This window comes from Mastigoproctus giganteus, chromosome 7, assembly GCF_048544385.1.
Source record: "Mastigoproctus giganteus isolate SK-2022 chromosome 7, ASM4854438v1, whole genome shotgun sequence".
Lineage (NCBI taxonomy): Eukaryota > Metazoa > Arthropoda > Arachnida > Uropygi > Thelyphonidae > Mastigoproctus > Mastigoproctus giganteus.
In genome coordinates, this window is record NC_143581.1 from 198,836,822 (window position 1) to 198,851,677 (window position 14,856).

At 36.2% G+C, this 14,856-nt stretch overlaps 1 protein-coding gene across 1 annotated transcript in view; it reads right to left on the minus strand.

Moving 5' to 3' along the window:
* Nucleotides 1-14,856, minus strand: part of LOC150083545 (coiled-coil domain-containing protein 6-like) — a 126,962-nt gene that overhangs the window by 28,447 nt on the left and 83,659 nt on the right. Inside the window, exon 4 of the mRNA XM_090377351.1 lies at nt 1,086-1,243. Within this exon, the coding sequence (XP_090233477.1) occupies nt 1,086-1,243 (158 nt within the window). The remainder of the gene's footprint in view (nt 1-1,085; nt 1,244-14,856) is intronic.

The following is a 14,856-nucleotide window of genomic DNA, read 5'->3' on the forward strand; positions in this document are numbered from 1 at the left end:
ATACAGAGGCGCGGACAAATTTAGAGGAAATTGTGTAAATTTTTTTTTTTATTCCTTATTTTATTATTATTTTTTTTGGTTGATGCTGCATAAGCTCATACACTTGCTTTTTTGCATCGCATGCCACTACTACTACCACCACCCTAGGAGTAGGTTCCGTATCGGGCAGCAAGGACCATGTTAATATCATTAACAGGAACTTACTGCATTTGCTCTTCTGCTATTTACTGTATCCATTTCAATATACACCTGATGCTCTGTTAACATTGGATGAGATATATTCCCAAGGGTTTTTTAACAAATATGATTTTTTATGCATACATTTTTCATCAATCCATATTTTCAAAAGTCTTTCTATTATTCCCACAGGTGGGAATAATAGAAAGATTTCTGAGAATAATAGAAAGTACTTTGCCGATTACTCAAACCCATTTTCACCATTCATTCTATCTTTATCATACTTACTGTTAAGAAAGCTAACCCTAATTCACAGCCAACAGACATCATGCAGACCAAAACAACACCAAAAGTGAAACCAAAATCTTTTTTCAGTTTTGCTTTTGGATTTATAAAGTACATTAGCTTTTATTCTCATAAAAAAATGAATTTGCTGTTTATACTCTGGGACAATTGCAGGGATCAGAGGGGTGTACAATTACAGTAGTTGGTTCAAGGATAACAATTACAGTGTGCCAATGATGTGAAACTGTAGGCAACTGTATACTGAACCAAAGGTACCAATATGGAATGTAGATGATAAACAAAAATGACAGAACAGTAAGCAAAACTGATTTGTTCTGGTTACTACAAAGAATTCAGGTTAGTACTATGAAAACTCATAAATCAGTTAACACTTCAAATAGTACATAGCTCAGGGCACTATCATCTAATAAAGATTGCAAACAAGCCCCTTTGAAAATGAAATCTACGCTGAGTTAAGAGGAATGTCACTCTTTTTTTATATATAGGAACTTGGGTGTTATGCAATAGCTTTCATTATAAAGTTTTTAAATAAATTAAAAAGAAAAGAAAATCAATAAAACAAAAGTTCTGGATTCACAAAGATCCTTAAATAATAGACTTACGTTCTTGCTGTGCATTGAGAAGCTGCATTTTTAGCTTTGCCACTTCATTTCGAAGGTGCTGCACATGCATAGTAAGATTGGCTGCAAGGTCTCCATTATTGATGTCTCTTGGTGATGGAGGAGCAGAGACTGGCTGATCTAATTTCTCTTGTAGCATCCTAAAAAAAAGTTATTTATTAATTTTCTTACTTTTTTCTTTATCTATTAAGTAATGTTTCTTTATTAATACTTTTAACATTTCATTACCCATTGTTATTTTCAGTAAGAGATGACCTAATAAAATTAATTCTTTGCCGAAGAAGTCAAAATACAGCATTTCTTAAAAAACAATCTACTCTCTTTTTTAAACTGCTTCTGTCATACTCATACTACTTATTCAAAGAGTCCAGGTGCAACAGGCACAAGGAATTTCTTTGACACTGGACTTCCATTCAAATCTTACCTGATGAAACCCAAATTTAAAGCTCTACAAGTTCTTTGGCTGCTTAAATAGCAGTTAATCCACATTTCACAACTTCCCCTCATTATGAAATATGTGAAAGGTCACCTTTTCCATCATGTTTTATGGATTCTGTCATCTGGTCAATAACAGTGGCCAACTCCAACATGAAACTACTGCTTGGGACTGTATCATAAAATGGGCCAATGTGAAAAATCAGGCTTCCTGCTTACTAGACAATAATACACAATCCAACAATGTACAACCTTCACTACACACCCCTTATCAAAATTATGATCTTATATGCATTTATATGTTCATGTTTTAAATGATGAATTAACTTTATATGTTCTTTTATTTTTTGATGTAAGCCATTCTGACATGTACACTGTTCAGGGTAGGTCCATACAATCAGTTAGTTGTATGGGCAAAAATACAAAAAAAGTTAGTTGTAATTCATATGTTTCAGAGACCATCAAACTAATATTTATTTATTATTTATTTTATTTACAGAAATAAAATAAAACTGTCAACAATACAGTCAGATTTACTGGTACCCAGGAAATTATTTCGCTTTGATTATCAGATACAAAATGTATGCATAAGCCAAATAAATAGAAAATATTTAACTTCACTTAACTTAAATATCTTAAGTAATCATAGCTTAAAACTTTTGTTTCAAATAATTTATTGGTAATGACATTCAAAAGCATAATTTTATGTATGCAGGGTTCAACTGGCAAATCAGTTTGCATAGATAAGCACTGTATATCTCACACTGGAGGGGAAAAATAAAAAAATCATTCATACCCTTTAAATAGATTCATCCCTCCATATAAGAAAAATATATTGCTATTTAAGATATATCTTGAACATATTTTTTATTTTCAATAGCAATTTTCACCTTTTATATACATGGATATATATAAAAGTGTCTTACCTTACAGAGTGCCTTTTCACTCACTCGCACTCACACACACACTTTTAGGTCATGTCATTTGGACTTTTTTGTGATATTTGGGCTGAAATTTATAAATTAAATGTTAAAATTAGACTAAGTGTTACTGTTTAAGTTTTACAATTTCTAAATTTAAATTTTGCATATTGATAGTTTTTTTTACTTAATGGAAAATTTCTTCCCCTCCTTGGTTTAGTCTAAAACATACTCCTGAAACAAATGTAAACTTATTTTATTTTTTGGTTGGTTGGGGAAAGGGGGATGCACATATCTGCCCTTGTACAGATGTGTATGAAAGAGCAAACATCGCTACAACTGTTCTGTTAGTCCCCCCCACAACCACCACTAATCAATTTTCAAATAAATCATTTTATGTCTGTTTTAAAAGCTCATCGCATTTTCCGACTAAACCAATGAGGGAAAATAACTATCCCATTAAGAAAAATACAGTTGATTAGGCAAAAATTAAATTCAGAAATCATAAAATCAAAACAGTAATTTAACATCAGATTTAAACTTTTCAGTTCAAATACACACCTGCTAATATTTCACTTTCAAAAAAATGAAGATCATGCAATTATAAGTAGGAGAGAACACAAGATTTTTGGGCTAAAACAGGTGAACCACAGTTTTTTTTTTTTCTTTTTCTTTTTTTTGCAAAAAAGTAAGAGTTGTAAAAAACAGGAGGATTTTCAGAAATGCTCTTTCTGAAAATCCTCCTGTTTTCTTGTATGAGCAGGTTTTTGTATGAGGCACACTGCACCAGATATTAAATTTCACTGAACAAAATTCATATTTTATAATAAAATACAGCTACAGGACTGTTTATTAGTAGTATGCTTTCAAACAGCTTACCTCGGATTTTTTCCCTGCGGACTCCCCGTTAGACATCAACTGATTATGACAGCATTGAGAAAGACACTCTCACAGACTTTGTATCTCTGTAGAAATATTGAGTCAAAGTTTTGTTTACACAGCTGCCAAACTTTCTGAATGAACAACAGTGTCTTTTTATGTGTTTTTTACTCTATTTTATCCTGCTCAGTCTCACTGTCATAATACATTTGCTGGAAAAGAGTTTCTGTCTTTTTGCAAAACACAGGTTTTCATCTTATTTTCTCACAGAAAAAAAAAAAAATAATAATAAAACATTAAAATTCGATTTTTTTAAGAAGTCGTGAATTTCTACTAATTTTATTTTCATTAATGAATTTGTTGTTAGGTGTGATGTGGTATTTGAAAATTAGAAATGTGGTGTAATAGTATTCTCTGTTATATGCAATCATTTATAGTACTGTACTTGTTAATACAACACTAATTAACAATTACAGAAGATGCCAAATAAATAATAGCATTAGTAGTGGGCAATGATGCAAGCTTATACAGCAACAAAAAAAAACAAAAAAAAAAACCTACACTTCCCATTTCACCCATTCATTCCCTCCAATAGTTTGTCTAGTTCTTTCTTGAATTTATTTAATCTATCACTTTCCCACAACAACAGATAGAAGTTTGTTCCAGCAATCAACCATCTGCTGGCTAAAGGCAAACTTCCACACATCTATTCTGCAATTGTCCTCCAATTAGAATTCATGCCCCCTCGTGTGTATAGTCTGAACAAGAGGAAGAATCCCATCAACACTGAGCTTGCTCAATCCATTCAAAGTCTTAAGCACCTCAATCATATCACCTCATGGGTGACTAGTTTCCAGATGCTGCAATTTGAAGAACTGAAGCCTTTCTTTTTAAGAGTATCCCTTTGTTCCCCCCTTACAAACCTTGTTGCTCTTGTTTTACATCCTTCCTAAAATGAGGCCACCAAACCTGTATGTAGTATTTCAAGATATGGCCTGACCACTGTCTTACACAATGGGATAATCACCTTCTTATCCCTGCTAGCAAAATTCCTGTATATCATCGACAATACCCCATGACCAGCTCTGGCAGCCCATCTGCACTGCTCAGAGAACTGCATATCTGACTGCACAATTATCCCCAGGCCTTTTTCATTTTCCACTACCGTGAGAGCAGTACCACAAAGATGGTACATTATTTTGGGGTTACTGCTACCCATATGCAGTAATTTGCATTTGTCAATGCTAAACTTCAATTGCAATTTTCAGCCCATCTGCCTTAATTATTTAGATTCTGTTGCAGTAGCATACTATCATTGCCATCGTTATTCACCCTGCCAACTTTTGTATCATCTACAAACTTGAACCTTTGTGACTTGATTACAGACTAGTTTATATCTACCATAGGCTTGAGTCACCTGATAATTTATATGCATTTATATGCATCTTCCTTCTCTGCACGAGTCTCATTAGTTCATCTGACATCCATTTAGGCCTAAATCTTAAAAGCATTTCTTAGTTGGTAGGAAAAGTGAATGCTTCCCATTTAGAATTGGCTGTTGGTAACATCATCATTTGGTCCCACAGTACAGAATTTAAAAACTGTCTGAGACCACTGTAGTCACCTTTACAAAAGCAAAAACCCATCCCTCTAGTTTTGATTGCAGTTACATCTTTATAAATCCACAAAAGTTTTGCTAACCTCTGAGTAACCAACCCACAAGTTCCAGCCAATATCTGGAAATTTAAATTACCCATTATAGCACATTCTGAATTACTGGCACCCTCTTATTTCTCTGTACAGCTGTTCGTTGTATTCATCAGAGTCATTAGGTCTATAACACACTCCTATTCTCATTTGTGCTTTTCAGTGCTTGTGTCACAACGAAACTAACACACCATTGCACTGGCCCCACTCATGTCAATTGAATGAACTGCCTTAGATTTTATGTGCTTCTTAAATAAGGGCATAACTCCTCTGCCCCCATGCTTACAATACAAAAGCTCTTTTATTTCGTAATAAATATATACAAATCAAAATACCTAAAAGAAACACGAAGGACGTTTCACATAAAACCATCTACCATGCGTGCTCAGCACATGCACCTTTATTTTTTTTAGTTATCCTGTTCGCTAGATTTCTTATCAGTTCAGAAAACCCCAGGGGCTCATATCTGGTGAGTATGGGCTTGGCACACCCAGGGCCCTGAGCTGGATATCATCATTCTTCTCTTTCTTGGTGATTCCCCTTCTACTTCTGACTCTCTCTCACTCTCTCTCTCAGGGAAATTCAGAAATTTTTTTTTTTTTTTGGCTGGTGCAGCATAAGCCTCAGACTTCCTTGCATCATATAGCTAATAATAATAATAATAATAATAAACTGTTCAATGAAAGATGTAATGGGAATTGGCAGGTGTTTATTGTGCATCACAGAGCATAATACAGTATTTTGGAATACACTACATCTCTTCAATTAGCAGATATTTCAATATATCACCATACAAAAGTAGCAGTCGTAATGATGGTTTGTGGGCAATCTCCATATTCCAGAAATAGGGAAAGGCATATACTTAACGCCACCATGAAACCATGCTTCTAATGTTGGCTTGCAACTGCCACGGCAGAAATGAGACACCCAGGATGTGTGTCTTGATCACTCTGAGGCAATCTAAAATAAGCTTCATTAATAAAATAATAATAAAAAAATAAATAAATAATTACACAAACACTACAAGCTTTTATATAATCCAGTGGTAGAATGAATTTAAGTGATATGCACAGGTGGCATAAAAATATAAAATCTCCAATTGACTCCAAAAAATTGTGTCCTTTCTGTATACACTGTATTCCCCATATTCAAATTCCGCATTCCTTATATCTGAATCACTCCATGTCTCTGAAATCCCATTATCTGCATTTGATGTCTTGAACAGCACTTCAAATTCAAATTTATTTACTATTCTCCTAGCATTGGTGTACATGCAAGTGCAAGTATACATGCACCTTTTCTTACTCTTAGTTACTGGAAAAAACAGCCCATAGTATTAGTAGAGGCACATGATGCAAGAAAGCAAGCTTATGCAGCATCGGCCAAAAAAAACCCTGCTCCCATTTCACCCCTCCATTCGTTCCAAATACCTGTCCAGCTCAGCCTTAAATTTATTTAGGCTATCAGCTGCAACTTCCACAACAAAAGATGAAAGTCTGTTCCACCAATCAACTACCCCCTGGCTAAAGGCAAACTTCTGCACATCTATCTTACAACTGTCTTTCCTCAATTTGAATTTATGCCCTCTCAGGTAATTATTCTGAGCAAGAGGAAGAATCATCAGCATTGAGCATGCTCAAACCATTCAAGGCTTTATACATCTCAATTGGATCACCTCGCAGGTGCCTAGTCTCCAGACACTATAATCTGCAAAACGTAAGCCTTTCTTCTTAAGAGCAACCCTCTGTTCCATTCACTAATCTTGTTGCCCTTCTCTGTACTCATTCCAACAGCTCTACTTCCTTCTCAAAATGAGGCATCCAGACCTGTACACAGTACTCAAGGTGTGGCCCGACCATTGCCTTACACAAGTGGATAATCATCTCCTTATCTGTGCTAGAAAAATTCCTGTATATCATTGACAAGACACCACGAGCTACTCTTGCAGACTGTCTGCACTGCTCAGAAAACTTCATATCTGCCTGCACAATTACCCCCAGATTCTTTTCATTCTCTACTACTGTCAGTGTAGTACCACAGAGTTGATACGTTACTCTGGGGTTACTGCTTCACATATGTAGTACTTTACATATGTCAATGTTAAACTTCATTTGCCACCTTTCAGTCCATCTGCTCAACTTTTCTAAATCCTGTTGCAGCAGCGTACTGTCATTAGTGTCCTTAACAACCCTGCCAACCTTCATTTTGTCTGCAAACTTGAACACTAAGCCTGATATACCATCATCAGTATCATTTATAAATACAGAAAACAACAATGGACCCAACACTGAACCCTGAGCGACTCCATTAATAACATTAGTCCACAAACAGCAGTGTCCATTGATTACCACTCTTTGTCTTCTCCCACTCAATCATCCCTTTATCCATAGCAGCAATTTGCCTCCAATGCCACACTGCTCCAATCTTACATGTGCAACAGTATCAAAAGCCTTTCTAAGATCCAAAAAAGTTATTCCCTGCATCCAGTTCCTTTGTGACCACATCATAGTATCCAATCAAATTGGTCAGACAAGACTTACCCTTAACAAACCCATGCTGTGTCCGAACTATAACTGAAATCTTGTCTAGATGATCCTGCAGTGCTTCTTTAACCAGTGCCTCCATTAATTTCCCAGGTACAGAAGTTAAACTAACAGGTTTATAATTACTCATGTTGCCCTTTGAGCCTCCTTTGTGAATTGGCATCACATTTGCACCTCTCCAGTCCATGGGTACCTCCCCTGAATCCAAGGAAGCTCTCATAATTATGGCTAAGGGTTTGTTTACTTCCTTTGCTGCCTCCTTTAATATAACTGGATAGATTCCATCCACCTCGGGTGCTTTTTCATGTTTATCTTCAACAATTTCTCCTCCACTTTCCTCTCAGTTATTACAAAATCATCTAGCTTACTGTCAAAGTTTAATTCAGGGAGGGGAATTCCTCTGGCATTCCCCTCCCTGAATAACTCCTCATGTGTGAATGTAGATGCAAAATACTCATTTAGTTTGTTAGCCACGAGCAGGATCATCAACAGTTGGAACCAATCTGATTCATTCCTTTCCTTCTGGAGTTTACATAGGTAAAGAACTCTTTACTGTTTTTCTTTGCATCCTTTGGCAAATATTTCTCATAATCTGCTGTTGCCTGCCTAGCCTCCTTTGTGACTTGGTTACAGACCAACTTATATTTATCATAGGCTTCCCTGTCATTGATTAATTTTTATGTATCCCCATGCATTTTTCTTCTCTGCCATATGTCTCATTAGTTCATCTGACATCCATTTAGGCCTAAATCTTGAACAATATTTCTTAGTTGGTATGTAAAGTCTAGTAGCTTCCAAGATTAGTTCTTGCTAGTTCTTTGAATGCTTCCCATTTTGAATTTGCTGTTTGTAACATCATCAGTTGGTCCCACCGTACAGAACTTAAATACTCAGACCTCGGTAGTTGCCTTTACGAAACCAAAAATCCTGCTTTGCGTAAATCCCACTTGAAAACACTGTGATCACTGCCACCTAGTGGTTCCTTTATCTACAGATTCTTAATGCATGAAGAATCGCTACTGATAATCAGATCAAGAGTATTACTCCCTTTAGTTGCCTCCCGATCATTGAATAAATCCACAAAAGCCTTGCTAGTGTGTGTGACCAACCCACAAATTTCAGTCAATATCTGGGAAATTGAAATCCCCCATTATAAGTCTCTGATTTACTGGCCCACTCTATTTCCCTGTACAGTTTTTTTATTATACTCAGAGTCATTAGGCCTATAACATACTCCAACTCTCAATTTTGATCTCCCCATGCTTATGTCACACCAAATTAACTCGACACTGCACTGTCCACCGATGCTCACTGGCTACACTTCCTTGGATTTTATTTGTTTCTTAACTAATAGCATAACTCCTCTTCCTTTCCTATCCTTCCTGTACACATTGTACTCCCCAAATTCCAGTTCTGCATTCATTATATCTGTGTGACACCATGTCCCCAATATCCCAACAATATCTGCCTTTGATGTTTTGACCAATGCCTCAAATTCATCAAATTTATTTACCAAACTCCTAACATTGGTGTACACGCAAGTATACATGCACCTGTTCCTATTCTTAGCTACCCTAACACAACCCATGTGTTTACTTGTAGTGCAATGACTCCCAGCAGTCTCTGAAATACCCTGCATCTTGTTTTCCAAGCTGCTGCTCATTCCAATAGAAGCAGTGCAAGAATTACCTTCACCTCTGCCAGTGGCTACTGTTAATCTATTAGTCCATGTATCCCTCCACGCTAGCAGTTTTTCGACCCACTTAACACTGCCTCGATAGCATCAGCAAATATTCTTGTACTCTTTCCATTTAAGTGTATCCCATCTTGTAGAAGCAGTCTCTCCTGTTAACAGACCAGGCTGAGAAAAATTCTACCCGTTGAGCCTTGCACAATCTCTCCTTGGCCGAACTGATCGACAAGGTCTCATCATGTACTCCCTATGTCTATTGTGTCTGGGCAGAATTGCAGACACTTTCAAATTGAACCCTAATTTATGGCTTTTTTTCAACAGTGACTTGTACTCGTTAAGCAATTCTGCTGGTCTTCTACTCATAATATCATTAGTATATTTACATCATATATTTACTTATTTCATGATGACTCCAGGTAGTCCTTGAAATCCTCAGCATCTTGCTTTCAAGGCTGCTGTTCGTTCCAACAGAAGTAGTGGAAAAATCACTTTTACCTCTTCTTGTGGCTATTGTTAATCTATTAGTCCAGTGGTTTTCAACCAGGGTGCCACAACAACATTCCAGGGGTGGCACGTAATTTGGGTTTAAATTTATATATTTATTTCATTATAAAAATGTGTAATGTATCTTTTTAATTTTGGGGTGATCTATAATTGATGTTTATTCAGTACCACTATATAAAGAATAAAATTATTATATATATATATATATATATATATAAAAAACTGATATTAAATATTAAATCAAAATTAATGCCAGTAGCATGGCAAAACTGTTGAGGGAAAATAATATATTAAACATAATGATTAATCAACAGGGAGGGAGAAGAAAAGGTGAGACTAAAAATTGTAGCAGAAAATCTCCAAATAATTTAGAAAATTCAATTGAAAATAATAAATCAATTTTAAAATTTAGAGCCAATTATATAAGAATTTAACGGGGCCCCCTTGTAAGGTGCCAGTCCTGAATTACATGAAATATCACAAATAGAGACTAAACTAACTATAATATGTAGGTGGTAGATGACTTATCAACCGGTGAAATACCACCACTTTGTTTATTGGAGGCTTGAAGTGGTGAAACCCATGTTTAGTCTCTAGAGCAAAGTTTCCGGCACGCCCCCCCCCCCCCCATACTTCTCCTTCAACCCATGCACGGTACTAAGTACTATAGGTTTTGATACCTTTCGTGTTTGGGGTTTTCATAAAAAAAAAAATAAATAAATAAAATAAAACCAAAATAACAAATACTGACCACTATGCCCCATATCAACGTAGGACCACAAGGCCAATAATGGTCAAGGAATCACTGCATTTCAATTGCTAGACAAATCATCGCAAAAGCAAACTGATCGAAGGATCAGTTCGCCATCTGATTCCCTGATCAAACTGCCAACGCAAAGGATTTGAATAATGGTGGTCCTTATGCAGCGAAAAATAAAAATATAGAACAGATAGACTACCACTCCAGAGCAGAGCCACACCGCTGACACAATGTAAGCTTAACCAGCTTATACAGACAAATAAATAAAATACTATAGATGGTGGTATGGGTGCAGCATTAGCACATCAAACCCCACTACTACCATTTTATTTACATATATTAGCATAATGAAGTAGTTAAAAAAAATACTATTTTTTTAACTACTTTTTTTTTTATCACTATATATATATATATTTTTTTTTTTTTAACTACTTTATTATGCTAATATATATATGTAATATGTAGTTTGTAAAATAAATAAAATATCTGTGAAAATGGAAATGAGAAGTACACAAGGTGCCTGAACTAAGAGAAGTTTAAGAGATAGTCGAAAGTGCAAGTGAAGTAGTGGTTAAACAGGTGAAAGAATTTGAAAAATCTAGTACAAATATGAACTGGGACTGAGGAAGCAAGCAATATACAAAAATATACACAAAAATTTGTGTATATTTTTGTATATTGCTTGCTTCCTCAGTCTATAACTATAACAAAGAAATAAATAAGTAAATAACACTGTATTCAGATATTGGAGGTCAATTTTAGCAAGAGGTCGAAACAGGGGATGGCAAATATGCAAAATCTGAATACAGTAAATGAAAAAAAATGATACATAGCCAGGAATTCATCAGGGGACTACTCCTGACCATGTATCAGGCACTGTGTTTCCAAACTTGTCTGTAGTATTAGAAAAAAGGGGGGAAGCAAATATGTGGCCTTTATCGTAATACTAATAGAAAAGGTAGTCCCTACGCAGTAAAAATTAAGTTAATAATGTACTTCAAAATAAATACAAATTTACAAAAGTGTAGTGTGAAACATAATACAAATGTATGTGAAGTGAGGAAGTGGTGAAAGGTAATTAAATTAACATGGTTGAAAATTAAAATTCTAATATAAAGCAGTGAAATTTGATAGCATCAGCAAATATTCTTGCACCCTTTCTGTTTAAGTGTATCCCATCCTTGTAGAAGTATTCTCTCCTATTAACATGCACAGACCATACTGAGAATAAATCTACCCCTTATCAATCTCTCCAGGGCTGAATTGATTGACAAGCTCGTTATAAACGCCCTCTTTTCGTTTCTGGGTAGAATTGCAGACACTTTCAAATTGAACCCTAACTCACAACTGGTTTTCAACATTGCCCTGTACTTGTTATGAGATCTATAGACTGAGATCTGTAGACTTATATAAGTCTACAGATCTCATGCTCTTAATGTCATCAGTGCCAACATGTACAACAATATTACTTTTTGTGCAGTTAAAAGATGGTATCTGCTCTACAACATTATCAACTTTCGCTCCTGGCATACATATCCCGGTCCTATTCTACCTATCTTTTTTTGCAGAGTATATTTTCCATTTCCCAGTGCATTCTGCATCTTGCTTTGGGGGTTGCAGCAAAAAAAAAAAAAAAGGAGAATGCACATTAAAAACAAAAGGCAGGCAATGCACTCTATCAAATTTATCAAGAGCCACACTGGGATCACTAAATTAACTATTTACAGCACAGCATATTAAAATTTTGCATTTTGGTTGTTTTTGTATACACCAAATTCTCACATGAATTCACCAAGTCGTTGTACTCACCAACGGTCTTTCAAATTGTCACATACAGCAAAATGTCATGGATCAAGTTGTCTCATGCACCGAACTGACATGGACCTGTTGAAAGAAATCCTAATCAGGCCAAGGAGGCTGATAATTCTAGGCATGTTAACCTTACTCATGCAGAAAGTCTGTTCGTGTTCCTCTCTTCTGGCTTGAAGAAAGCAACATGCTTGTTTCTTTTAAATGATATGGCAGCTTTTGTAATTCCAAACACAGCTCTTCAGTCCAAAATACCTCACATTCATGTACTGACGACACCACCCCTAGATATGTCGAAGAATGTTATGTGAAAATTTATTTTACCAACAGCTTTTAAATCTTCCACTTCCATTTTGGAAACTGATTACCATAGCAGACTAAACCAGAAGGATGATTCTGACTCAGTCATAAGCATTTCTACTGCTAAGGTTGTGGAAACCTAAAACAAGAAAAGATTCTGTTTTTTTGGTTCAGTGAAGTATTTTATGGTTGCATACAATTACATGTTGCATGAGTTCCAGAAATTGGGAAATGCTAAGGCAGCACAAATTTCATCCATTGACAGTGTATCATTTCAAACCTACTTCTTGGTGTTGTTAAGGATAAAGAAACTGATGCAACAATAGATGTTTCCCACATTAATTCTGTCAGTGAAACTGACAGAATTAATGTGGAAACTGACTGTGAGAACCAGATGTTACTATAAAAGGAAGAAAGAATTGATGTACATCAATTTTTGGTTTAAAAACTGATGAGCACAAGGAAGCTTGAAAATTTAACACTTCTTTACAGTCATACTCTGTGTGTGTGTGTGTGTGTGTGTGTGTGTGTGTGTGTGTGTGTGTGTGTGTGTGTGTGTGTGTGTGTGTGTGTGTGTGTGTGTGTGTGTGTGTGTGTGAGAAAGAGAGAGAAAATATTCAGCCAGGTTAGAAAGAGTTCAAGGTCAAGATTGTTTTATGACAAAAAATGCAAATAAACGTTTTGAATGTAGACATTGGCACTGTGAATGCTATGTCTATTTTTGCATTTCTTTCTATGCACTGCAGGTTGTCATTATGCGTATTTGTCTTCCAGTGTTTATTACACTGCATTTAGTGCTGCTTGAAACTAAAAAAAAAAAAAAAAAACACACACACACACACACACACACACACACCTATATACAGTTATAAATACGTTACCCTTTTCAGATTTTATAATACATGGAAAATCTTGCATATATTTTGAAATTTTACATTGTATTTCTTTCGCATTTTACTAAAAGACAATGTTAATTAGCTTTGCACCACACACAAGTACAATGTTGTGATCATGCATCAGAGAACTGCTATTATCCACATTTCTACTCAATTCAGTCCAAATCACACCCCACCTCACCTTACTTAATAGATTCTATGGGATATCCACAACATACTCAAGCTCCTCAAAAGTCTTCTACTTAGGAGAATGCTTCATTTCACTGTACTGTAATAACAGTACAGTCTTTAAAAATGCATATGTTGGAATCCCAAAAGATGGCTCTCTCTCTCTACCCTGCTGTTCGCTACAATACCCATGCCAATTATGAACCAAGTTCCAGCGTTTTTGCCGACCGGGCTAGCCGAGTGGGTAAAGTACCTGCCCGGCAACCCAAAGGTCGCGGGTTCGATTCCCGCCTCGGGCTTGGATCAAAGTACTGCAAAAACCTTGGGAGGTGCAATATGGCCACAGAAGCCGATGCGCCAACAACTACCAAATCAAAAAAAAAAAAAAAAAAAAAATCCAGCGTTTTTGTTTTATGCTGATGATACTGTATGCTACATTCCATGCAAATGCTAGGTTGTTGATCCACAAGCAAGACAAACCTCCTCAGAAACCGAAAACAACCACCTTAATACATTCTGTGAGTATGCCAAATATTTTGGTCTGTCAGTAAATCCGAGAAGTCAAGCTATCTCATCTTTTCTCCAAGTTGGATGACGTCCACTGATACCTTACTTCCAGAATTAGCAGGAAAGGTTCTAGTTCCCACTGACAGTCTCAAATTCCTAGGAGTAATCATTGATGCGAACTTCACCTATAAACAACAAATACATGCTCAGTATTCCAAAGCCCTGCGAGCCTTCTGGGGAATGAAAATAGATTTGTGCAGAACTCACAATAAACAATCAGGAAATACCTCAAAACTTACTTCTGTAGCATGTTCTCTTATGGCATGGAAGTTTGGTCAGCCACACCTCCCACCAGCCTCAAGAATTCTGGGTGCTGAAGTGGTTGATCTGGTGAGACCACAAGCTGGTCTCACCAAATCTACACGACATCCAAATCTGCACTCTGCTCCTACCTACAACACACGCCCACAGTCCACAGAGCCCATGTGCAGAAAATAAGGACGTTCCTTCATCTGTGGTCATCTAAGCATGATTACACAAACATCTGGAACAGGGTTGGTTGGTGTTTGCCAGGAAGACAGCTCCACAGTACCCCCTCTTTGTGCTCAAGGCTCCACAGGTTACAGAGTTTC